Genomic DNA, 26,073 nt, shown 5'->3' with positions numbered 1-26,073 from the left:
CTTCCTTACACAAATCAAATGGTAACAAAGTTCATATTGATAACTGCGGCTTCTAAGCTTGGGTGATTTACAATTAAAATAACTTGCTTTTAAGTAGCCATTAGCAAATGTGTAGGCTTTAAAAACACTAAGAACATTTTCCTTATGCTGACCTGCTTGCAAATGCAACAGAAGACATGTAATTAGAGTTAGGATAGCCAGTCTGTCATAACTAGGAAAGTACAGATGAGCACAAAACTAAAGATCAACCAGTTAAGCAGTGCTAACACTGCATTTGTACTGTATGTGTCAACCTCTAGATATACTACATTATATTCACAGCTTCTACATTGTACAACTTAACCAATATTAGTATTGTGTATTATCAGGCCAATAGCAACCACAACAATTTGTAGTTAGCTGGATAATAATTTTTCCTAAAAGACCATATAGCTACGTTACTGACCTAACGTTACCTGGGAGAGCATCGTAGCTCTGCTCGGGTCCTGCAGGTCTCTACAGAGAGAAGACGGTCATTAATACAGCTCCATTGAGGAAGGCCTCACGAAGAATACATGATTCCCATGGCTAATTAGCTCAGTAACGTAGCTGCTGGCTACAAGTTTTAGATAACGTTAGCAGTTAGCTAACGTTAAATGCTAACTTAAACAGCTTTACTAGCTAGCTAGTAACTTAACACAACGAAACAACAAAAGTCTAGATAGATAGATAGATAGATAGATAGATAGATAGATAGATAGATAGATAGATAGATAGATAGATAGATAGATAGATAGATATTGTGACATCATGAGAGGCTACACCGCTCTCCGGGGGACAGCTCAAGCAGTGCGAGGACACAATGTTCAAACAAAATAAGGATTTTATTACAGTTCTAGGGAATTAACAAAAAAAACACAGCACTCCAACTTCACAAGTGGGATCCGGTTAATCTTCAAGGGTCAAAACTTCAAATAATGTCTCTTCTGGTTGTTAAATCATAATCTTGCTTCCCTCAGGTAAAAACAATCCTTTCAGCCTTACTTCAATCCGAGCTGCAGCCCGTGGCCAATCCAGCCTGTAAGTCCTTCCGACGTCTGGTAATGATTCCCCACCTTTCGTATTCCTCTTCAGCGAGCACAGCTTGTAGTTGGTCTCTCCAAAACTCACACACCCAGACGAGTGTGTCTCTAGGCCTTAAAAAGCTCTTCAGCTCATCAGGATCTGATCAGTCTCAGCTGTGTGTGGGAATGTAGTGTCTTGAGTGGAGGAGTTCCCGACTGCACCAGCAGATGAAGCCATAGCTGCTTGTGATTGCAGCCACTTCAAAGGAATGTAACGTCCCTCCAGGACACAGCCTCTCGTGACATCACAATATATATATATATATATATATATATATATATATATATATATATACTTACACTTTATTAATCTTGTAGGAATCCGCCGTGGAGTGGCTGGAATGTTAATTTACCTGCACTGAGGCAGAGCTGTCACTCAAACTTTCCCTTAACACTCATTAGCCAATGGGGACGCACCCCTGTAAGACCCGCCCACGCGAGAGTTTTGTGTCAGAGTCGCAAACAAAGACTCTGGAAGCGCAAACGAGAAAGCTGGGAGGAAAACTGCAAACGTGATGGAGAGATCAAAAGACTGATCATTGAGAAAGAAGCAGAGGGAACTGGAAACAAAAGGACATAATATCAAACAAATATAAGACCAATAGTTTACAACTACACACATGTTTTGTTTGCAAGTTTTAAGTTTTACCTTTGAGGTGACACTTTTTTTGCTTGAGTTAGTGATTTTTGTTTGATACTTGAGAAGTTTTACTTGGAATTAAAGACACAAAAATAATCCCATAGAGATACAGGGGCCTGTTTCACAAAAGCAGAATATATAATCCAGGATAACTGATAAAGCGAGGCTTGACCTAGTCTAATCTGTTCATCCTGGCTTGGTGCTTTTCACGAAGGCCAAGCCAGGCTGAGGAGGAGAGACTAGGTTGAGCCAGGCTGAAGTAATTCAGATAGATGCGCGTCCACGGCTTTCCTCAAAAGACCGCGAGGTCGATCACAGATTTACTGATGCCAAAATGGAGAATACGCATCATACATACTTTATACAGAGTGAGCAGCAGCTTCTTGTGGAAGTATGATGATGTGAAACACATTTTTTGTATGAAAAGAAAAGAAACACGGCCGCTGTAATGAAACAGCGAGAGAAAGCGTAGCAGACGATCACGGACCGACTGAATGTGTTAGTAGACTAAATCTACATTAACTGACCACTGCTCTGAACTGAAGCCGTCATAATCATACCATTCAAGGATTAGGCTACTAATCATTTGCACAAATTAACAGTTGTACTCTTTGCCTTAAAAGTAAGCAGAAGATAATGTTACTCAGGAAATTTACCATGAAGATCAATTTTCTACAATGCTAGAGTATGATGTGTAAATATCTCTTTCACTCTATTCCTCTCTCTCTCTCATGGGCTAAAATATACATTTCCTAAGTTTCCATATTAACTTCCACTGTTCGCTTTTAATGCAAAGTGTACAACTGTTTGCTTTTGCAAATGACAAGAGACTCATTGAATGGTTTCAGTTAAGAGCAGTAGTTCAAAAATGTATATTTTTAGACTATCATTCAGTCTGTCTCCTATTATCTGCCACGCTTTTTTTTTCGCGTTTTTTAATTTTTTTATAGAGGACGAGTTTCCTTCTCTACATATTATATTCCTTGCTCCCTTGTGGACATAGAAAATAAAGACACTGAAGAAATTGGACTCTAAAATCTAGAAACTATAAAGAGAATTAAGTGATAAATATAATGCACACTGGAAACATGAATAGAACATAGTATATCCTTCGAGTATTTCCCCCCCAGCAAAATATAAGGTCAAAAACCATTGAGGTGTCCTCTCCCTGTTGTTACATGAAGGTACAGTAGTCTACACTAGATAGTTACCGGTCCAGTAAACTAAGACTATAATTTGGGAGGATTGTACAATTAGGATATGTTCTTTAAATTGTACAACCCCAAATCAGAAAAAGTTGGGACAGTATGGAAAACACAAATAAAAAAAGAAAGTAGTGATTTCTAAATGTACTTTGACTTGTATTTCATTGCAGACAATGTGAACACAAAATATTTCATGTTTTGTCTGGTCAACTTAATTTCATTTGTAAATATACATCCTTTCCTGTCATTCAGACCTGCAACACATCCCAAAAAAGGTTGGGACAGGAGCAATTTAGGGCTAGTAATCAGGTAAATTGGTTAAATAATGATGTGATTTGAAACAGGTTTTGTCAACAGGTGATTGTAATTATGATTTGGTACAAAAGCAGCATCCAAGAAAGGTCTAGTCCTTTAGGAGCAAAGATGGGCCGAGGATCGCCAGTTTGCCAACAAATATGTGAGAAAATTATTGAAATGTTTAAAAACAATGTTCCTCAAAGAAAGATAGGAAGAGATTTGCTTATTTCACCTTCAACAGTGCATAACATAATTAAAAGATTCAAGGAATGTGGAGGAATTTCAGTGCTAAAGGACAAGGGCGCAAGCCTAAGCTGAACAACCGTGATCTCTGATCCCTCAGGCGGCACTGCATCAAGAATCGCCATTCATCTATAAGCCATATCACCACATGGGCTCAGGACTACTTTGGCAAACCTTTGTCAAGTACCACAATACGTAGTTACATCCACAAATGCCAGTTAAAACTGTACTGTGCCAAAAGGAAGCCCTATGTTAACAGTGTCCAGAAGCGCCGTTGACTTCTCTGGGCTCGGAGGCATCTGGGATGGACCATCACACAGTGGAAACGTGTACTGTGGTCAGATGAATCAGTATTTCAGGTATTTTTTTGGGAGAAATGGACGCCGTGTGCTCCGGACCAAAGAAGAAAAGGATCATCCAGACTGTTACCAGCAACAAGTCCAAAAGCCAGGGTCTGTCATGGTATGAGGTTGTGTCAGTGCCCTTGGCAAAGGTAACTTGCACTTCTGTGATGGCACCATTAATGCTGAAAAGTACATAGAGATTTTGGAGCACAATATGCTGCCTTCAAGAAGACATCCTTTCCAGGGACGTCCATGCATATTTCAACAAGATAATGCAAAACCACATTCTGCACACATTACAAAGTCCTTGCTGCGGAGGAAGAGGATATGGGTACTTGACTGGCCTGCCTGCAGTCCCGACCTGTCTCCAATAGAGAATGTGTGGTGCATTTTGAAGTGCAAAACGCGACAACGAAGACCCCGTACTGTTGCCCACCTTAAGACTTGTTTGCAGCAAGAATGGGACAAAATTACACCTGAAACACTTCATCACTTGGTGTCTTCAGTCCCTAAACGTCTTTTAAGTGTTGTGAAAAGGAATGGCAACATTACAAAGTGGTAAATGCTTTACTGTTCCAACTTTTTTTGAAATGTGTTGCAAGAACCAAAATAGGAATTTTGTTTTTCTGAAAAAAAAAACCCAATAAAAATCATGAGGAACACATTAAATTATGTGCTGTTGTACTGTCTGCAATGAAATACAAGTCAAAGTACATTTAGAAATCACTACTTTCTTTTTTTATTTATGTTTTCCATACTGTCCCAACTTTTTCTGATTTGGGGTTGTACAATCCTCCGAAATTATAGTACCAGTTTACTGGACAACACAACTTGTGTGCTAAGAATGCCAAATACAATGCACATGGAAGCGGAACAAATATGATCCTTATTGTTAAAGAATTAAATGTATCAAATTAAATTAATTAAATTAATCAAATGTATCAACTAAAATAATTCAAGGTGCATTGGTCAACTATAGAAATGTACAGCATTGTATGTGTTGCCCTTAGTAACAGACTTCATTTAAAACACATTTGAAATGTTATCAGCCTTTTCTAATTATCTCAACAACTGCCATAATATATTCATCAAACTTCTAACAACAATATGGACAGCAGTCTTCATACAGCAATATAACAGTAACAATGACTAATTATTGAATAATTATTACATGAATAATTATTAAAAACAATTATGGTCCCAACTTTAAATAATAACAGTACTAAATGAACAGCAATATGCACCTGCTGTATTTTAATCCAGGCTGATAACAATAGGGTAAAACCACTGCTGGGTGATCAGAAAAGGCTCCAGGATTAATAAATCCTGACTGTTGGCCTGGTCGGGAGCAGGCTAGCTGTTAGCCTGGCTGTTAGCCTGGTCGGGAGCAGGCTAGCTGTTAGCCTGGCTGTTAGCCTGGTCAGGAGCAGGCTAGCTGCACAGAATAAATCTCCATGGTGATTTATGTGCCTCCACTTTCGTGAAACCGAGTCAAGGCTTAAATCATCCAGGATAATTGATAAATCCCGGCTTAATCCCTTATCTTGGTTTTGTGAAACAGGCCCCTGGTCCATGAAATCAAGAACAGACTACAAACAGCTTTTATCCAACAGCCATTAGTGCATTGAATAATGCAACACAATCTCACTCCCTACTCGTCAAATGTGTGACGCATGGCCAAGGACCCCTGGCGTTAAGTTTCAACGAAATAGGGGTACCCGTTGCGTTATTTTTCGACGGGAGGGTCCATCAGATAGACATTCATGTTAATCCCTCACCATCGGATATCGACGAAAGAAAAAAACACGCCCCCTTAACTCGAAATCTGTGACAGTTTTATTATTGGTATTTTTAGCCCAATAACTGCTGTTTTAATCAACATTATTCACGAGATATTATCATGGTTTATATGTATTTCTTTTAATGTTATTATTTGGGTCTATTTCAGCCAGGGAAGCTGGGTTGCTTTTTTGTTCATTTATATTTTTAAAACTATAACTACATCTATCAACATTTATTTAGATGTTATCATGGTATTCATTTCTTTATTTTAATAATATTGTTTCGGTCTTATTACCGGTGAAATATTACAGTATGCTGTAATACAGAATGTTATGATATGATCCGAGCTAGACGCATTCAAAGCCGATATCCCACAATGCAATGCGGACATTCATTCACAGAATCGGACAGCGATCAGCGGGTCTTTAACGCCAATATTGCTTTAATGTACATATACAATCAGTGGTTTAGTCACCAGCAACAACACGTTGCTCAGCTTTGTTCTAGTAAGTTATGCACCGTAAAAACGTTTAAAAACATCCGTGGAATACTCCGGAAGTGACGTAGTACGTCCTGCTCAGTGGATAAGAAGATAAAAAATACATAATATTCGTAATATTGATGTTTTTGTCTAACGTTGTATTTGAGGATGTAAACAATGAAGATATTAATAATAATAAAATACAGTTTCATGTATTTGTTCCATGTACAGTTTGCTCGGCCGGCGGGCAGCAGCAATCTGAAATGGAATGGAGCCAGCAGCCACGGCAGACAGCAGAAAAACAGGAGGAACATGTCCCCCCACCCACCCCGGAAGAAATACAAATACACAAGCTTTGTAACAGGTTCTGGGGCCCGTCTATAGTGGGAGTTGTAGTTTTTAAATATATTGGTATATTTCTCATAATTAGAAGTTGGCAGTGTATAATTTTGGATACACTCTGCGGTTTCTTGGGATGGGGAACACACTGGTGTCATCAGATTTTAAAAATTGAATTGTTAAATAGGTGAAAATAGCTTATTACCATATTTGACAGTGCTTACAGTGGGTAAACTTTGAAAACCATATCTACATGACAGCCTTCTGTTGCTAAATGACAAGCCTTCAAAGATGGACTGGGTTCAAGGTTCAGAGGTCAATATTTCAAAGCCGGAGTAATGTATCCTTGTCAGATTGACATATGTTACTGTCCAGTTTGAGACCTTTCCAACGATGTGTTTGCTATAGTCCTACGGCAACGTTTTAAGTTTTACTATATCATGGAGACCACTTTGCAGGTGATACTTTATTGTCCCCAGAGGGATATCTGCCTTGAGTTCAAATGCTTCACACATAACACGTGACATATTGTTTTATCATACAGCTGACATATACTTACAATAAAAAACATAAACAAAGTGATATGCAGCCAGACTGAAGCACATTATCAGCCACAATCTATTGCTCATCTTTCACAAACAGTGACCTACACACTACTCTATATGCATTATATCATGAAGCTATTCCCCTGCAGCCTCATACAACATTATTTAAAGTTTTAATTAAGGTAGGTCCAAATTAGGCCTATAGTTTAGAAATGTTAAGTTTACTCATATCTTCTGCCAGAGGATAAGAGCTCATACTTGGCATGGAGAATAAATATTCGACCTTCTCTGTGCTTGCCTGTAGAGACTGGTTTCTATTCCTCTCCAAAACCTTCATGACAGTCAAATCAAAATGCTCTGTAATGCAGCCTTGTATAACAAACCATCTGATTCACCGTGAGTGTCTGTGCTAAATGATAACACACACTTTGAACACGGGCCTTCCAGCCAAAGGTGTTGTCCATATGAACACCAAGGTACCTATAGGAGCAGAGCCGATGGATTGGTTCATCATTTATGACCTCTGATTGCCTCTGACCCATGTCACGACCCTTTCCTCAGCTTGTGCAATGGTTGAATGAGATGTGTGAGTTTTGTCTGTGTGCAGTATGTAGGCTGAGGTAGAAGTGTGCCAAAAATGCCAAAACACATGTTGTATATGTACCCATACCCAAACAAAGCTATATACATCTTACTCTGTAAACAAAAACCTTGGCAACAATCTGCTTATCCTTTTAATTTCCTGAAATGCTTCCTAAAACTAGTCCCTTCTTAATTTTTAAAAGGTAGTCTCAATAAAGGCTACAAAGGTTAGGATGGCTACAAGCTGTAACCACATTGACTGATATGAGGATCATCTTCTGAATATAATAATTAATATGTTAGGCCTACCATAAATTGATATTTCAAAAAAACAAACAATAATGCAGTGCAATTTTAAATCAAACTAAGTCTCACACATAAATATCCTTATGTTTTTTCCCTTTAGTCTTTACTATTAATATTCATCAACTGCAAAATTAGTAAATTGCATTTTTAAATAACTATGCATGGAAAATAAAATAAAAAGTGCTTCTCTTTGTATGAAGTTTAGTGTTTTTCACAACAGTACAAGTCAAAACAAATGCAAATTAGTCAAACAAGCCATTAGGCTGTATTTCTAAACACTCAACTGTAGGGATGTCCCGATCAGGGTTTTTTTGCCCTTGAGTCCGAGTCCGAGTCATTTGATTTTGAGTATCTACCGATACCGAGTCCCGATCCGATACTTCTATAATATATAAAAAAAGAATAAAGAAGATCGAAAAAACAGATCCAGGATGTTCCTTATTTTTTATTTAATTCACCTTATTTTAACATTCAACAACTCTGTTAACAAACAGAGCACTTCTGTTACATATCTCACAGTTTGCTATGGCAATGTTGTTGTCATCAACTTTATAATACCTCCAGACCGCAGACATACTCGTGCTTTCCGCTTCAAGCTGCTTCTGTGTTCTACTTAGCCGGCATTTAACCAATAGCGTCTCTGCAACAAAGTGATGTCATGACGCACGCGTTGCTGTTTCTGTGTGGAGTCAAAAGGGTCTAACTCTGTGCCACCGCATAACTATAGATGTGTTAAAAAATAATGAGAATATATATATACATATATATGCGAGTCCTGATCGGGAGGTAATGTCCGATTCCGATCGAGTCTGAAATCACGTGATCAGGCCCGATTTCCGATCACGTGATTGGATCTGGACATCCCTACTCAACTGTCCCTTTCTTATATAGTATATATAAGGCAAATCAAAGTGCTTAGCATAAAACACATTTTTTTCATTATTAGTATTTTATTGTGTAAATTCTCACGTACAATGTGCAACATTCTTTCACAGACGAGGAGGGGTAATTATTACATCACTTCCACGGATGTTTTTAAACGTTATTATGGTGCATAAACTTAATGGAACAAAACTGAGTAACGTGTTGTTGCTGGTGACAAAACCACTGACTGTATATATGTATATTGAAGCGATACTGTCGTTAAAGACCCGCTGATCGCTGCCCGATTCTTTGAAATGAATGGCTGGATTGCATTGGGGGATATCAGCTTTGAATGCGTCTAGCTCGGATCATATGGCAATGTTCTGTATTACAGCATATACTGTAATATTTCACCGGTAATAAGACCTAAGTAATATTATTAAAATAAAGAAATGAATACCATGATAACATCTAAATGAATGTTGATAGATGTTGTGATAGATGTGTTATAGTTTTAAAAATATAAATAAACAAAAAAGCAACCCAGCTTCCCTGGCCGAAATAGACTGAAATAATAACATTAAAAGAAATACATATAAACCATGATAATATCTCGTGAATAATGTTGATTAAAACAGCGGTTATTCAGCTAAAAATACCAGTAATAAAACTGTCACAAATTTCGAGTTAAGGGGGTGTGTTTTTTCTGTCGTCGATATCCAACGGTGAGGGATTAACATGAATGTCTATCTGACGGACCCCACCATCGAAAAATAACGCAACAGGTACCCCTGTTTCGTTGAAAGTTTAAGCCAGGGGTCCTTGACCATGCGTCATACATTTGACGAGTAGGGAGTGAGACTGTGTTGTTGATTCCAGTAAATCACCAACATGGAGATTTATCTTCAACACAAGAGTCGTCCACACTTTCTCAGGAAATAAGAAGTGAAGTAGAAACATTATATTTAACATTACAGAGCCAGAAACTAACCCTGAAGAGACCAAAGACTAACGTGTTGTTAAAGTATCAAACAGCAACTTACAGTTTCTTCAAACAGTCCAAAGAGTTGATGAAGAAGAGCTGGTGAAGAAGAGTTGATGAAGAAGAGGGTCACTCTCCACCTGGAGAGAAATCTCTGACACAGGTGAGCTGTTCCCTGGAATGAGTCACAGCTCCACCTGTCAGGAAGCAGACAGGAAGGGCTGCAACAGGAGCAGATGAAATCCATCCCCCCTCTGTCTTCTTTCCTCACTGATACCAACAGTGAAGTCTTCTACACAAACAGACACCCACAGAGACACACACACCCACAGAGACACACACACACACACACACACACACACACACACACACACACACACAGACACAGACACACACACACACAGACACACACACAAACACACACACACACAGACACACACAGACACACACACACACACACAAACACACACACACACACACACACACACACAAACACACACACACACACACACACACAGACACACACACACACACACACACACACACACACACACACACACACACACACACACACAAACACACACACACACACACACACACACACACACACACACACACACACACACACACACACACACACACACACACACACACACACACACACACACACACACACACACACACACCCCAACAGTGAAGTCTTCAACACAAACATATTAATGTGGGAGTGAATCAAACCTCCAACAGACCCAATCAAACAGGTTTTGTGTCCCATTGATGACATGTTACTGCAGTAAAAGTACTAATAGCACAGTGTGAATTTCCAGCAGCTGGCTGATAACTAACGTGGAGAGAAAACAGACAGACTCTCTGCTCCCTGAACTCAACACAATATGAACATGAAAAAGTAAAAGACTTACGTACTTGACTGCTCTGATTGGAGGGTTTCTCACGCTGCAGCTGGACCTGGAAGACCTCTGGGACACCCAGACATCTTATCGTGTGTAAAAGTTAAACAGAAAGACCACAAACACTCTCACAGTAACTTTATGCTTTTATTGTGAAAAGAGACATAATAAATCATAACAAAACATGACACAAGTTAACAGCATTTCTACAATTTCATGATCACAGATTCCATCTTTAAAGGACTGGAAGTGGAAGAAGTTTACAATGTACACCAGGAATCTGTTCAATCATTCTGAATTATTTTATACAAAGTTCATTCATTAGTTCATAACAACAACCTGAAAGATTTCTGGGATGCAGTTTTCCTGCCTAACCCAGCTACAGCGTACATTGTGAATACATCACAAAGACAAAGACCAGCATTGTGCTTAACTTTAACAAGAGCAAGGTTTTGAGGGAAATTATTACAAAATCTGAACGTAAAATCAATGACAAATGCTCTCAAAATTGAAAGAATGCGCTCTTGAATAAAGATAGGAATAAAACATAATAATGAATTTGTTATGACAGTGAAGTTAGCGCAAAGGTACATGTGAGACTACAGATGTTTTTATACAAAACACATACTGATCATGCAATAAGAGTATACTGACTTACTGCATCTGTATGTAGTTTTCTAGCTGCACAGCAGCAGGGACGAAAGCGCTCCCGAGCGTCATCACCACCGGACTGCCCTCTGCCCTCCTTGGATGATCTTTATAGCTCTCGCATAGTCAAAGATCCATCTGACCCCAGACACTCTCAGAAAAATGTGAACCAAAGTGAAGCCTCGTCCTCCACCAACATTTAAAACACTGGGGAGGAAATTGTTTCCTCCTTCAGAGAACACAGAGACACTGAGGAACCATAAGAACCAGAACCAGCCCAGAACCCAAACCCAGGATAGAGAGGCTGAGTGAATGTGGTGTTGAAGGTGTGGAGGTGGATCAGTGAGTCAGAGGAGACTGAGTAGAAGGACAGAGAGCCAGCAGGACAGTCCACATAGACTGCTACTCTACCAGAGACAGAGGAGGAGGAGATGGATGTTCCTCTGTTATTGTGCCAGACAGAGAAACCAAGATCAGAGCAGAACAGACTCCAGGACTGATCATTACGTCCAAACACACAGTCATCACTGTTTCCTCTCCTGCTGATTCCTCTGTAACTCACTGATATATCAACCCTTCCTCTCCTCTCAACCTCCCAGTAACAGCGACCAGTCAGACCATCTCTACACAGCAGCTGAGACCAGGAGTCAAACCTCTCTGGATGATCAGGATATGACTGATCCTCCTTCACTAATGTCACCGTTCTGTTGGTGTCAGACAGTTTGAGGTTTCTGTTCACTGTGTTTGTGTCCAGTGTGAGTTCACAGGAATCTGACGGAGAGAAGGAGACACAACACAGCTGCAGTTATTAACCAATCAGCACTTTGATGATGACATCAGAGGGTTGAATGAGTGATGTCACAGTTTGATGAATGAAATTAAAAACAGACTTACACTTCCTCAGACCTGGTGTCAACCATCTGACTCCAGCAGGCTCCACCCTGAAAGGAGGAGGGGGGTGGGGGGGGGGGGGGGGGTTACATCACTCTCACACATACAGCTTCGTTGTGATCAAATGAAGGGTTGGAATTTATTCATTCTATATTCATATTTGGGCTGTCAATCAATTAAAATATTTAATTCAGTTTAATTTCCTTTAAAGTGTCCAATCATAACTGAAGGTATCTCAGGACACTTTCGTGATAGAGGAGGTCTAAGTCAGGATTTTATTTCACAGTACGTACAACAACTGTCTGCCCTCTAAAGCTGCTTACTGCTCCAGAAATCGATCTGGGCCATCCATGTGTTGGGTTTTCTGCGGAGTTCATCGGCTGCAATCTGCGGCGTTCTCCGGTGTGCAGTTACCGGTGGCTCTGGTCGACTGTACTGGACTCCGAGTGCCCATTTCCCCGCTGCTGGAACAGGAAGCGCTCCAAGCGAGGCTGCGTGCATGGGAATCTCCGCCTGCTCATTGGTCTTCTCAACAGACTGAAAGGCGCTCAATTCACATGGCGCTTATCAACACTAGATCACTCACAAATAAGACTTTTATATTGAATGACTTCTTTTACGACAAATGCTCTGGACTTTCTGTTGTTGACGGAAAACTGGCTGAAACCAGGTGACGACAGCGCCTTCTTGGAGCTCCTCCCCCTCGGCTGTTCTTTTCACAATTCCCCGCGAGTGTCATGTCGAGGGGGTGGGCTGGCCACTCTCTTCAAAGATGAGTACAGATGCAGGTTATTACCTGCACTCTGTTATAATAGTTTTGAACTTAAGCTGTTTGTGGCTGATCTGGATTCTCCTGTTTTGTGTGCAGTTATTTATCACCCACCAAAACTCAACAAGGATTTTATGCACGAGTTTTTAGCTGATGTTGTTCCTAAATACAACAAGCTCCTGGTTTGTGGGGACTTCAATATTCATGTGTGTTGTCCCTCAAACCCACTTGCTCATGATTTTAAAACTCTTTTGGCCTTAATCAATGTGTGGAAGGGCCTGCACATCATCTTTGCCACACCTTGGATCTCATATGGGCTTTCAGTTTCACTTTGAGAAATAACAGAAACTGGTATCTCAGATCACTTCCCCATCAGGTTTGAGATCGGTGTTCCACCACCTGCTAGTAAGCCTGTCTCCTCAGCTTCTAGGCGCCGCTGCATCACCTCCTCTTCAGCTGGAGAGTTTGCTTCTGCGTTTGTGGGCTCACAGTTTTATGTAAAGAATGGTCTGGTATCTCCCTCTTCCCCAGATAACATTCTCTCTGTGTTCCATTCCACATGCACTGAAATCGTAGACTCTATTGCCCCTGTTTGAACTAAATCTATTAAACCTAAGGCGGACCCCTGGCTAAATGACACCACAAGGGCCCTTAGGCAACACTGCAGACAAGCTGAACGAAGGTGGAAGAAAGGACAATTTGCATGTATCACTGGGTTTATTAAGGGACAGTCTAGCTATATACCAGAAGGCCGTGAAGGTGGCAAAGATGCACCATCTCTCTTCTGTCATAGCTAGCAGTTGCCATGAAACAAGAGTGTTATTTAACACTATACACTCTGTTGTGAATCCATGCACCTCTGCTCTGACAGAGGTTTCAATCAGTACATGTGAGAAATTTCTCTGTTATTTTATCGACAAAGTAGCATCTGTCAGGCAATACGCCACTGTTAATTTTAATGTGTTTGTACCTGCTGCTCCTGTGCACTCTGCTGTGTTTGAAGAATTTAAGCCAGTTTCTCTGACGTTACTTACTGAGGTAGTGCAACACATGAAACCCACCAGCTGTCCCTTTAACATTGTTCCCGCCGGGATAGTGAAGGAGGTTTTTAATAACACCATTGGGTCAAGTCTTCTTACTTTTTTTACTTCCTGTCTTAGTTTAGGTTCTGTTCCAGTTGCCTTTAAACATGCTGTGGTCAGGCCCCTACTTAAGAAGCCTCATCTTGACCCCACAGTGTTGTTCAATTTTAGTCCAGTCTCTCATCTGCCTTATCTTTCAAAGGTTTTGGAAAAAGTTGTTTTTATACAGTTACAAGCCTTTTTGCAACAGAACTTTGTGTTTGAAAATTTTTAATCTGGTTTCAGATCACATCACAGCACTGAGTCTGCACTGCTTAGCGTGCACAATGATATTGCCTTGTCCGTAGATGCAGGAATCCTGCTGCTTTAGTGCTATAGGACCTCACAGCTGCGTTTGACACAGTGGACCATGCAGTCCTCCTCTCTTTCCTTGATCAGTGTGTAGGCATCCGAGGCTCAGCACTTCAATGGTTTAGCTCCTATTTGGCAAAAAGGAGCGTCTCTGTTATGATTGGTGACTTCTCCTCATCAACTCTTCCTCTCTCCTGTGGGGTACCCCAGGGTTCAATTCTTGGCCCCATCCTGTTTTCCATGTATCTGTTGCATTTAGGGGCTATTATAGGAAAGCACAACCTGTCTTTTCATTGTTATGCAGATGATTTGCAAATTTATTTGCCTATGAAACCGAATGACAGTGTCACACTCCCTGCTTAGCTGTATTAATGATATTAAGTTGTGGCTTTCACAAAACCTTCTTCATTTGAATGAAGCTTAAACTGAGTGTATCATCTTCAGTACTTCAGGCATGCCAAACGGTCCAGCTTTGAGTTTGGGAGCTCTGGCTTCATACCTTAAGACAGCTGTCAAAATCTGGCAACATTTTGTTCGTCTCGCAGCCAAGCTCGTCTTCGTTCTGTACACCCTACATTGGCTCCCTGTGCGTTTTAGAATCAATTGTAAGATTTTATTGTTTGTTTTCAAGGCCTTAAACGTTAATCTGTTTAGAATGGCTTTTAATACATGGTAGTGGTGTGACAAAAAAGTGCTATATAAATAAATGTTGATTGATTGATTGATGAACGCTGTTTTATTCAACCGAAGCTGCATGAAAATGAAAGCACTGCAGAGGGAAATTAATGAGATATGTTATAGAGTACAAATAACAGCGTGTGCCTATTATGTTTGGACATTTATAAATTCATGAATTAGATGTTTTACAAAAGTTCATGATGTCGCCCTGATTTAACAACTGGAGAAACAGCTTGACTTTAAAGGGAGTCTGGGAACTTCTTCCCTGGGATCAAACCTTTTACTGTTTAGGCTATCGTTACATTTGACGTGTTTAGCGTCCATAAAATGATGAAATTTGTGCTTTGCAATATAAAAACAATTTGGTGAGAGAGAGAGAGAGAGAGAGAGAGAGAGAGAGAGAGAGAGAGAGCTCAACATGGAATACACTGCAACAGGATCAACATGCTAGATCCGTGGGTTCAGCGATAGCAGTGTCCATAGCAACCAGCAGTTTATCTACGGCAGTGGCGTGCTGTGTATTTTACACCTGGGCCTTCAGTACTATCCTACAGCAGTTAAACCACCTTTGAATAACCTCACCATGGCACTGGGACATTACCGTGTGGAATAATATGATTGAACACAAGGCTCAACACCTAGAGACACCTAATACACTACTGCAGAGACATGAACACACGCTGACTGAAGCCATCACTTTCATGCAATATGACAGGATGCTGCATCACATATAGTCAAAATGAATGGAATTACCAAAGAAACCAAAACAAACCCACAACAACCGGTCATATTTACTTATACGGTGACCACAAAGCATTCAAAAATACAAATAACACAATCAGCGATCAACAGGCCTCCCCACAAATTCCAGCCAAGCATCGGGGGCTTAACACACAATTCACCACACACATAAAAGCACAGTGGCCACTGACACTGCACAAATCTTTAACACTAAAGCAAGCAGTAATAGCTAGTAAAATCATTTCCCTAAAATGCAGAAAAATCCATTAAACTTACCAAAAGCTGCTCATCAAGTGAAGAAAAAGTACATCCACCTGTTGTGGTTTGGGACATTTCTGTTACCTGTTTGTATATTTCTGTTGCTGTTTCCTGTTTTTGTATATTTATTCTGTATTTTTCTTTTCCCTGTCTTGTAAATTTATCCTGTGTTGTGTATTGTGGTATGTGTATATTTTGTTGTGTATTTTTCTGTTGTGCATTTCCCTGTTTATGTTCTGTTTCCTGTTTTATTTTGATAGTCTGTTTTCTGTCTTGTCATGTCTAGTTTTACATCCCTTGTTTTCCTGCCTGTGTGATTGCCTGATGTGCTCCACCTGTTCCCCGTTACCTAGTTTATTTAGCCCCTGTGTTTCCTTTGTCTGGTGTCAGATTGTTTTGTATCCGTTTGCTCCTGTCTGTGTCCATGCCCTGTCGGTTTGTGTGTGTTTGGTGCTTTCCCTAGTCAGTGCAAATCCTGTGAGTTTTTCCCTCGTGAGTTTTGGTTTGCTATTTTTGGATTTTGTCTTTTGCCTGCCTTTTTAGGATTCCTTGTGTTTTTCTTCTGTTTTTGGATTCCTTCGTTGGTTTGCACCCTGCCTTTTGTTCAATAAATCCTCGAGTTCAACCCTTCTCCTGTCTGCCTGCCTGATCCCTGTGTTTGGGTCCTATTATCCCCTGCCTTGTAACATCCACCTTTCTTTCATTAACTTTACAACTAAAAATGTAAACAAACTTCCAGAGTATACAATATATAATATATATATGAAATTGATAAATATATATTTATTTTAGAAATTAACAAATAGGCCTTTAATTATAAAAATATGATTTTCTGATTCTGACAATCTCTTGGCCAGCAGAGAAGGTCTTGCTGGCGCTGACGGCCCACCTCTGATCTACAGCTCGAGTTATAACAATGAATATTCTGATTAATAGTGGATGGCTGGTGGGTGATATAACATATAAATACTGAGGAAAATATAACTGAACATAGCAGAGAGAAGAACAGACTATGTGCAGATTTATACATTGTTATCATTAGATGAGTGTCTCAGGAAAAAATGTACGCACAGTGCGTACAGGATTACAGCTGCCGGAGTCACTGCCACACTATCATTTACAGAGACCCAACATCTACCCCAAGAGCAAGCATTTGGTGCAACAGTGGACCTTTGTCTGTAGAGAAACAACAACATTACATCACTCTCACACACACACACACATATATTGTGTTTGCACCGCATGAAAGAGCGTTTTGAGGGACTTTTTGAACTTAGAGTTGGTACTGTCCAAGGACAAGAGGAATTTAAAGAAATAAGTGGTCCAGACGTCAGTGTACTTCTCCAATCAATCACATGAGCCTTGCAGCACTGGGAACTGACATTTTAAACATCTAGCTAACTAGTCTGCCAAAAGAGTAGATTAATGCTTCATCCACACACTCTTGTTACAGCGTAGAAAGCACATTGCTTTGAGCTAAGCTAGGCTAAACGTTCCCTGGACCTTTCTCTGTTGAATTGAAACTGATATGATCCCGGGAAAGAGGGAAAAAAGTATATTTCTTAAAACCATGGACAGTTCCTTTAACATACAGAGATGTGTCCAATCTACATCAATTATTATCAAAAGGAAGTTATCATTTTAGTTCCTGGAGATGTTCTCCTTTAAAACTTCCTACACAAATATATCTCCTTTTTATGTTCATCAGTGTACCTGAGAGTGTCCAGTCTCCAGAGAGGATTCTTCAGTCCCGCTGACAGTAACATCACTACTGGGTCTCCTGGATGATTGTAGCTCAGGTCCAACTCTCTCAGATGGGAGGGGTTGTAGTTCAGAGCTGAGACCAGAGAAGAACAGCCTTCCTCTGAGATCAGACAGCCTGACAGACTGCAAATACACAGAACAACACACAGGAACCCTCTCTCAACACGTGGAGCCATGTTTGTTTTGTTTGGGTTTGTTTTGTTAGGTTGTTGTCTATGTACACTTTGGTCCAGATTTATAATACATCTTTAAAATCATCTGTGGTATTTAATTATTTAACAAAAGTAAACAATGAAAAATCCTCATGTAAAGTAATTCTAAGTCTAATAAGTATTGCCCAAGTTTATCATGTCAGCAGACACAATGCTACATGTCAGCTGTTTATCAAATAAAGTTAATCAGAGTTTAAATGGTCATCAGTTGAATGGGTTAATGAATCCTGACCTGAGACTCTCCAGTGTGCAGTGTTGACTATTCAGTCCAACAGAGATCAGCTTCCCTCCTGAATCCTGCAGGTTGTTGTTACTCAGGTCCAGCTCTCTCAGACTAGAGGACTGGGAGCTGAGAACTGAGGACAGAGCTTCACAGCTTCTCTCTGATAGATTACAGCCACTCAGTCTGGAGAGACAACAGAAAGGAAACAAGATATTTATATTTAACCCCTGTTTAAAGCTAGAGTATTCATTCATGAATTTAATGGCAGTGTAAATTTAATAAAGCCTAAAGTTTAGAAAAACATCATATTAGACAAAAACATTTGTGCTTAAATGTTGAGTCTGGACTTTTGGTGATACAGTATATGAAATCCCTTCTCAGCATGTTTAAATGTCTGCTGCTGTACTCTAAACAAGTTGGAAACATTGAAGGAATAAACAGACATCCAGTAATCAAACTCACATGATATAAATGATTTCTGGATCTCAGCCACAGTTCATATTTCATTTTCTATGACGTGATTCTGAATCAGAACAAATTACTTTGGAAACATTCCCTTTTTTTTGAAAGTTTCCAAAGTATTTTTCAATACTGTGTTTTCAAAGATTATTGTTGTTGATCTGACCTGAGAGTCTCGAGTGTGCAGAGTGTACTCTTCAGTCCATTAGAGATCAGCTTCCCTCCTGAATCATGCAGGTTGTTGTTACTCAGGTCCAGCTCTCTCAGACTAGAGGACTGGGAGCTGAGAATGGAGGACAGAACTTCACAGCTTCTCTCTGACAGATTACATCCACTCAGTCTGGAGAGACAACAGGAAGCAAACACGTTATTTATTTGTCTCTGCTGTTGAAAGATATACAAGTATTTAATGATGAATAATTCCCACTAACAGTGCTTTGTTGGAGGCTTTGACCAGTGGCAGCAGCCTCAGAAGAGCCTCCTCTGAAGCAGAGTATTTCTTCAGGTCAAACACGTCCAGATCGTCTTCTGATGACAGTAAGATGAAGACCAGAGCTGACAACTGAGCAGGAGACAGTTTATATGTGGAGAGACTTGCTGATCTCATGGACTGTTGGATCTGCTCCTCTAGAGATCGATCATTCAGTTCATTCAGACAGTGGAACAGATTGATGCTTTTCTCTGCAGACAGATTCTTACTGATCTTCTTCTTGATGTACTCCAGTTTTTCCTGATTGGTCACTGAGCTACTTTCTGTCGGTGTCAGCAGACCTCGCAGGAGATTCTGATTGGTCTGCAGTGAAAGACCCAGGAGGAAGCGGAGGAACAAGTCCAGGTGTCCATTTGGACTCTGTAAGGCCTTGTCCACAGCAGTCTGGTAGAAACGTGTTGATGTTGTTTTTTTCCCTGACAGCAGGTTGACTCCAGAGTTGGTGTATGTCAGATGGACATGAAGAGCAGCCAGAAACTCCTGAACAGTCAGATGGATGAAGCTGAACACCTTGTTCTGGTACAGTCCTCTCTCCTCTTTAAATATCTGTGTGAACACTCCTGAGTACACTGAGGCTGCTCTGATATCGATGCCACACTCTGTCAGGTCTGATTCATAGAAGATCAGGTTGCCTTTCTGCAGCTGCTCAAAAGCCAGTTTTCCCAGAGAACCCACCATCTCCCTGCTCTCTGGACTCCAGGGTGAATCTGTCTCTGCTCCTCCAGCATACTTGATGTTCTTCACTTTGGACTGAACCACCAGGAAGTGGATGTACATCTCAGTCAGGGCCTTGGGCAGCTCTCCTCCCTCTCCGGTTTTCAACATGTCCTCCAGAACTGTAGCAGTGATCCAGCAGAAGACTGGGATGTGACACATGATGTGGAGGCTTCGTGATTTCATGATGTGGGAGAGGATTCTGCTGGATTGCTCGTCATCTGTGAATCTCTTCCTGAAGTACTCCTCCTTCTGTGGGTCAGTGAACCCTCTGACCTCTGTCACCATGTCAACATACTCAAGAGGGATCTGATTGGCTGCTGCAGGTCGTGTGGTTATCCAGAGGCGAGCAGAGGGAAGCAGTTTCCCCCTGATGAGGTTTGTCAGCAGCACGCCCACTGAGGTGGACTTTGTAACATCAGTCAGGATTTTAGTGTTGAGGAAGTCCAGAGGAAGTCGACACTCATCCAGACCGTCAAAGATGAACACAACCGGGAACTCTTCAAAACTGCAGATTCCTGCTTCTTTGGTTTCACTAAAGAAGTAATCAACAAGTTCCACCAAGCTGTACTTTTCCTCTTTCAGCACATTCAGCTCTCTGAAGGTGAATGGAAATGTGAACTGGATGTCCTGGTTGGCTTTGCCTTCAGCCCAGTCCAGAGTGAACTTCTGTGTTAAAACTGTTTTCCCAATGCCAGCCACTCCCTTTGTCATCACTGTTCTGATTGGTTCATCTCTTCCAAGTGGGGTTTTAAAGATGTCTTCTCGTCTGATTGTTGTTTCTGGTCTGTCTGGTTTCCTGGATGCTGTTTCAATCTGTCTGACCTCATGTTCATCATTGACCTCTGCAGTCCCTCCCTTTGTGATGTAGATCTCTGTGAACATCTGATTCAGAAGGGTTTTGTTTCCTGCTTTAGCTATCCCCTCAAACACACGCTGGAACGTCTTATGTAAGTTGGATTTGACTTTTCGCTGGCACGCAGCAAGAATCTCTGAATGAATAAAACAATTACATCAATGAGGGGTTGTTCTGGTGAATGTGAGTGTGCACATTTCTGTATTGATGAAATCTCTTCAGCCCATTTGACGACGAGGTCCTGAATATGTTAACTGTTGTAAAATGACTTAGTATTCCTCAAAATCAACTGATATCTTGGGTGTCTCAGTCACACATCTATGAACTATTCATTGGCCACATAAACCAGAAGGTATATGACTTAATTACAGAGGAAATTAATATTGCCCAAGCAGTTTCTTACAGTGACATCAGTGTGTGCAAATTTTAACCCGCAGAGGAAACAAAAACATTCTGACTGTGTTTCATCTTTTTTGGTTCTCAGAGACACTTTAAATTGTGTTTTTCTTGTGGATATTTGGCAGCTTGTTCTGTTTTCGTCAACACAACATACTGTATGTGTCTTTGTAGATAAGAGGAAGACATTGGTAACAAAGCTACTGTTTGTTGAAGACTGTGATATATAAGTTTGACCTTTGTTGCATCCATTTTTTAAAAATTCATAATGATTATGACTTACCTGCAGGTTCATAGATGATGTTTGATAAATTCTTTACAAGATCATTTTGATCAATCTTCACTAAAACTATTCTGGTCACATTAATAGTGTTTATACTGTAGGTCTGGAACATAGTATCCACTGTGTTGACCCTGTTTACATTCTCCAGTTTACTCTTTCGGATTGCTGGGAAGTTTTTTAGGGTCCCTTTCTGCTGCAGGTACCACTTAAATTTTTCAAAGTCGTTGGTTCCCAAATCTTCTAAAATTCCCAAGATAACTTCTTGAGGTGTCTCCATCTTTTGTCCCTGCAAAGATCCAAAAGATACCAAAACTTAATATCATTTTTTTGGGAGTTTAAAAACACTTGTATTATCAAAACAAACCAGTTTTGTAGAGTATGTTATGATGACATTTGTGTAAACAAATAATTCAAGATTCGTTGATCGATCATTATATAATGGTAATTAATAAATCAAAAGTAAAGATTATGCATTCATTCTATTAGACTTCAGTGTTTCATCTGATACAGTGGACCACTGTATCGTACTTGAGAGGCTCTAGCAATTGAAGGAAATGTTTGAATCAGCTCTGGATTTTTCTTCTTACCTTTCAGACAGGAGTTTTTCAGATATTGTTCATTACTTTGCTCCCTCATCTAAATCTATGTCTCAAGGTTCTGTCCTGAGTCCGATGCTGTTTGCTTTATACATTCAGCTCTGGTTTCTCTTGGTCAAATAAAAAGTCATTTAAAAGATATTTCCACAGAATCAAAATTGACTTTAGTGTCATTGTAAGGAGATAGAACAACATTGTGTGCTACTCTATGGTGAAACATAAAAAACATAACAATGACAATCCTCTGGTCTATAAAGTGCACCAGATGAGTGAGCATAATGGATGTAAAAGTAGTAGTTTTTCATGTACATACCATAAATATGGAGTCCTGAGCAGACTGACCACTGGGAACTTCTGAGATATCCTGGTCCACTCTGTGTAGGAATCAGGAAGAATTAGCTCACATTATGCAATGGTGAAGATGCGCCTACTGCAATAGCATCCTCTATGGTAAACCCAACAAGATCCTCAATAAACTCCAATATGTCCAAAACTCTCACTATACGCATGCTCACTAGCACCTGCCGCAGAGACCACATCACCAAGCACCAAACCTGGAGAGACAGGTCTTTGCAGCTGCTGCCTCCTCCCTCTGGCACACTTTCACCAACCACAACCAAAATCCTTCCTTGGAGGTTTCTGGGGACAACAGGAGATTATAGATCTCTATATCTGTGTAGTAATAATTCTTCTACATATGGAATATGTAACAGAGTGGAGGCATAGTATCTTCACTGAGAGAACCAAGGTAACAATGTAACTAGATGTCTTCTCTTGGTTTGTTTGAACAAACTTAATGTGAACACAAAACAAGTGAATATTGGGCTGAACCAAATCTAAAACAACAACAAATATTGTCTGATGAGAACAACTGAATATTAAAACAAAACAAGAGTACACAGTAGAGTTTTGCTCTAAAACTGAGCTACAACACCAGAGAACGATGCTCCAAAGCTGAACAGGTTGGAAAGATAATCAACAGTGTTTGATCGATCAGACCAACTGGAAGGCAGCACAGTTTCTTTTGTTCTCCGTTTTATATCCTCACCTTTGATCAACAGAGTGACGTCCATCTTTGAAGGTTATAATCAAATCCTCAGACCCGTCACTCTTCATGGACACACAGCTGGGTTCTGGTTCTTCCAGCTTTCTCCTGATCGAAACACATACAAACTGAATAAAATCTGCAGTGCAACCAGAACACTGTACAACAATGGATTGGATACATTTCAAATAATAAATGCTCATTGTTTTGTCATGCCATCCATGAGAACAGTGTTTTCACTGAAACATAACAGTTTTAAATGTACAGAGTGAATCTATGTGAAACACACAGGTGGGCTGCATCTTGTAGACCACTATTAGATATGCATGGTAAGGAGCAGGTTGCTTGTGGGTTTCCCCCTGCGGTTCTGTCAGATACTTGCAATGCTCCAGTCTGCAGTGTTCTGAAAGCTGCCAGTTTACACCAATGACTCACAAATGAGAATCTGACACACTCTGTTGTGACATCCTCACCTTGGATCATCAGAGTGATGTCCATCTTTGAAGGTCTCAGGTAAATCCTTAGACCGGTCACTCTTGAAGGACATGCAGCTTGGTTCAGGTAAAGGTCCAGGTCCAGGTCCAGGTTCAGGTTCAGGTTCAGGAGACTTTGGTTTCTGCTGCTGGATCCTGAAACAAACACAGATAAATGGGCATATCGAAAAAATCTTTTAACACAGACGACTGTTTTTATTTCAAATATTAGTAATGTTTGTCAGTTTTTAATTCTTACCTTACAGCAGTAGATTGTCTAAAGAAAAAGAGGAAGCAGCATTGAATACTACTGATAAGAACTGATACTTATACCAAATATAATAAAACAACAGGCTATATACATAATTATTAACAACTGAATGCTAAAAACGACGACTTACTCTTTGTCAGAAACATGTTTAAAATCCACAAAAGAATCTTTGGACTGGTCGCTCTTGAAGGACACACAGCTAGGTTCAGATCCAGCAGACTCTGGTCTGGTCCTGATAGAAAACCACATTTATTGAAGATCACATGTTCAGTGAAAGACTCCCCGGATAACATAACTGAGAAAATATATAATTAAGATGAATATGTATATAAGCCTAATTATTAAAAAATAAATGCCAATAATGACTTTCTGACAGAAACACGTGATTAAAATTAGAGCCTGACCGATATTAGGCATTTTCCAAATTATCGGTATCGGCATTTATAATGGCCGATAAATTAAGGTTTAAAAAATAAAATAAAAATGGACAAAATCCCCTTCAACCATGCCCTGAGTGTTGGCGTTGCACAGTTTGTCCACCTCTCTACAACGTCCCTGTTGGCAACACTCGTGTTTAACCCTTTAAGTTTCATATCTTAAGTTTGTATTTTTATACATCTTATTAATTTAATATATTTTGATTTTCTGTTGTGACAATAAAACAAACAAGTTTATTTTTAATCTGCATTATCATATTATTTTAGTGAGGACACATAAATAACTACAAAAAACTAATGTTAGGGAAATCTGTTTATGTTTTATTACACGTTTCTGGATCTTTTTTTAAAAATATCGGTCGATATATATCGGAATATCAGATTTTTAAATCACCAAACATTTGTATCAATATCGACCTTAAAAATCCTTTATCGGTCAGGCTCTAATTAAAATCAATAAAAATATCCTTTATAAGATTCTACTTTAAGATTCTAGTACTGTTGTTCAGGAGGAGTTGGTTCTTTCAAATGTTTTGTAATGTTGCTGACTTCATAAACTAAATGAAACCATTTCACAGCCGCTGCTTTGACCACTCAGTTCCCTAGTTCACTCAGAGCTGTGGAGATCTGCCAATGAGAGACTAATAAATAACAAAAGGAGACATAAAAGCAGGAATGTCTGTAGTAACAGTACAGTGTAGTGCAGGTCTGTAGTACTCGAGTCCGGTCTTGGACTCGAGACGGTTTTTCTATGGTCTCGGACTTGTCTCGGTCTCTACCACTGGTCTTGCCATATATGGCTTTTGGTCTCGACCAAGTCCAGGTGTCTTTATTATGTTTATAATAATATTGGAGGGAAAGTGAAACACTGGCCACCTGATAAGCAATCACACACTACATTATCTTTGCACGCCCCCTGCATCTGCATGCCCTGCTAACGTTATTGCCATTCATTTTAATTGATTCACACACACTGTAACAAACAAAGATGTCCACCAATTCTACCGGTTATTGTATCCCGGTGGCCACCTTTTCCAGGTATCAGCGGGGAACAGAGAGATCACTCAGATCAGATTTTAATACCAGGTGAAAACAGGGCCATAGATATTCCAGAGTTCACCTAGATGACAGGCTACAGTGGGCTGGAAACACAGAGACCCTCTACAAGAAGACCACACACCCAATGAGACAACACTACTTCTAGTTTGTTGGAGTTTTCAGAACAACTCACCTCAGTCTCCCCCTCACCATTTCAATTTCCAATTCCCTCCTCTCCATTTCCATTCTCCTCCTCTCCATTTCACGAATTCGCTCCCTCACACTTTTCATCGTTTTAATCTCCCTTACAGGTCGCCTTGTTTTTTTAAAGTAGTGGTGTCTCCATGGACCAGTGACTCTTCATGGACACACAGCTGGGTTCAGGTTCAGTAGGGTCTGGTCTCTGATGGGTCCTGTTAGCAAGAGAGGAAGACCACTTTTTAATCTCCAAAAACAGAAGCTGCTGGAGAAACTAGAAGCTATCGAGCAGAAAATAAAGTCTGAAGCTCTTCACTGAATGATTTCTGCTCTCTGCTCATCCTGCTCTGTCATTCATTCTCTTTCTGGGATAACAGGAACATTGGAAAGACTCCTGGACTAATGTCACCGCGTCCCACACACATCACTACAACAGCCTCAGAGGCATTTAGGTCACTACATTTTATTCTGAAAGGTTCCAGAGGAAACAGTAGATTCCTGTTGTGTCTAACTTTACACTGGTGGAGACGATGGTGTGTTTTTTAACAGTTGGGGAAATTTTCACAATAAGAGCTTTGT

The 26,073-nt window shown here is 40.1% G+C and overlaps 2 protein-coding genes across 2 annotated transcripts in view; both read right to left on the bottom strand.

Annotated features, from left to right (window-relative positions):
• The window catches only part of LOC116062651 (chymotrypsin-like protease CTRL-1), a 222,391-nt gene that overhangs the window by 50,619 nt on the left and 145,699 nt on the right, over positions 1 to 26,073 (bottom strand). The window lies entirely within an intron of this gene.
• On the bottom strand, positions 10,824 to 25,587 carry LOC118494665. The gene is made up of 11 exons (XM_035999105.1): positions 25,490 to 25,587; positions 23,952 to 24,053; positions 23,551 to 23,706; positions 23,081 to 23,185; positions 22,346 to 22,406; positions 21,576 to 21,722; positions 19,863 to 19,937; positions 18,864 to 19,081; positions 17,753 to 17,926; positions 12,164 to 12,210; positions 10,824 to 12,040 (listed from the first exon to the last, which is right to left on the bottom strand). The coding sequence occupies exons 1-11, from the start codon at positions 25,585 to 25,587 to the stop codon at positions 11,469 to 11,471; spliced, it is 1,755 nt and encodes a 584-aa protein (XP_035854998.1). The 3' UTR covers positions 10,824 to 11,468.

The sequence above is a fragment of the Sander lucioperca genome, chromosome 3 (assembly GCF_008315115.2).
Source record: "Sander lucioperca isolate FBNREF2018 chromosome 3, SLUC_FBN_1.2, whole genome shotgun sequence".
Classification (NCBI taxonomy): domain Eukaryota; kingdom Metazoa; phylum Chordata; class Actinopteri; order Perciformes; family Percidae; genus Sander; species Sander lucioperca.
This window is presented reverse-complemented; position numbering and strand designations above follow the sequence as displayed.

Bases quoted from the DNA above. Each gene is read 5' to 3' on its own strand.
- LOC118494665 (XM_035999105.1), bottom strand. From the start codon at position 25,587: ATGAAAAGTGTGAGGGAGCGAATTCGTGAAATGGAGAGGAGGAGAATG. The intron at 22,407-23,080 runs GTGAGGATATAA...ATTCCTACACAG, and splicing joins CGTCACTCTGTTGATCAAAG to AGTGGACCAGGATATCTCAG. The intron at 12,041-12,163 runs GTAAGTCTGTTT...TCTCTCCGTCAG, and splicing joins GACACCAGGTCTGAGGAAGT to ATTCCTGTGAACTCACACTG.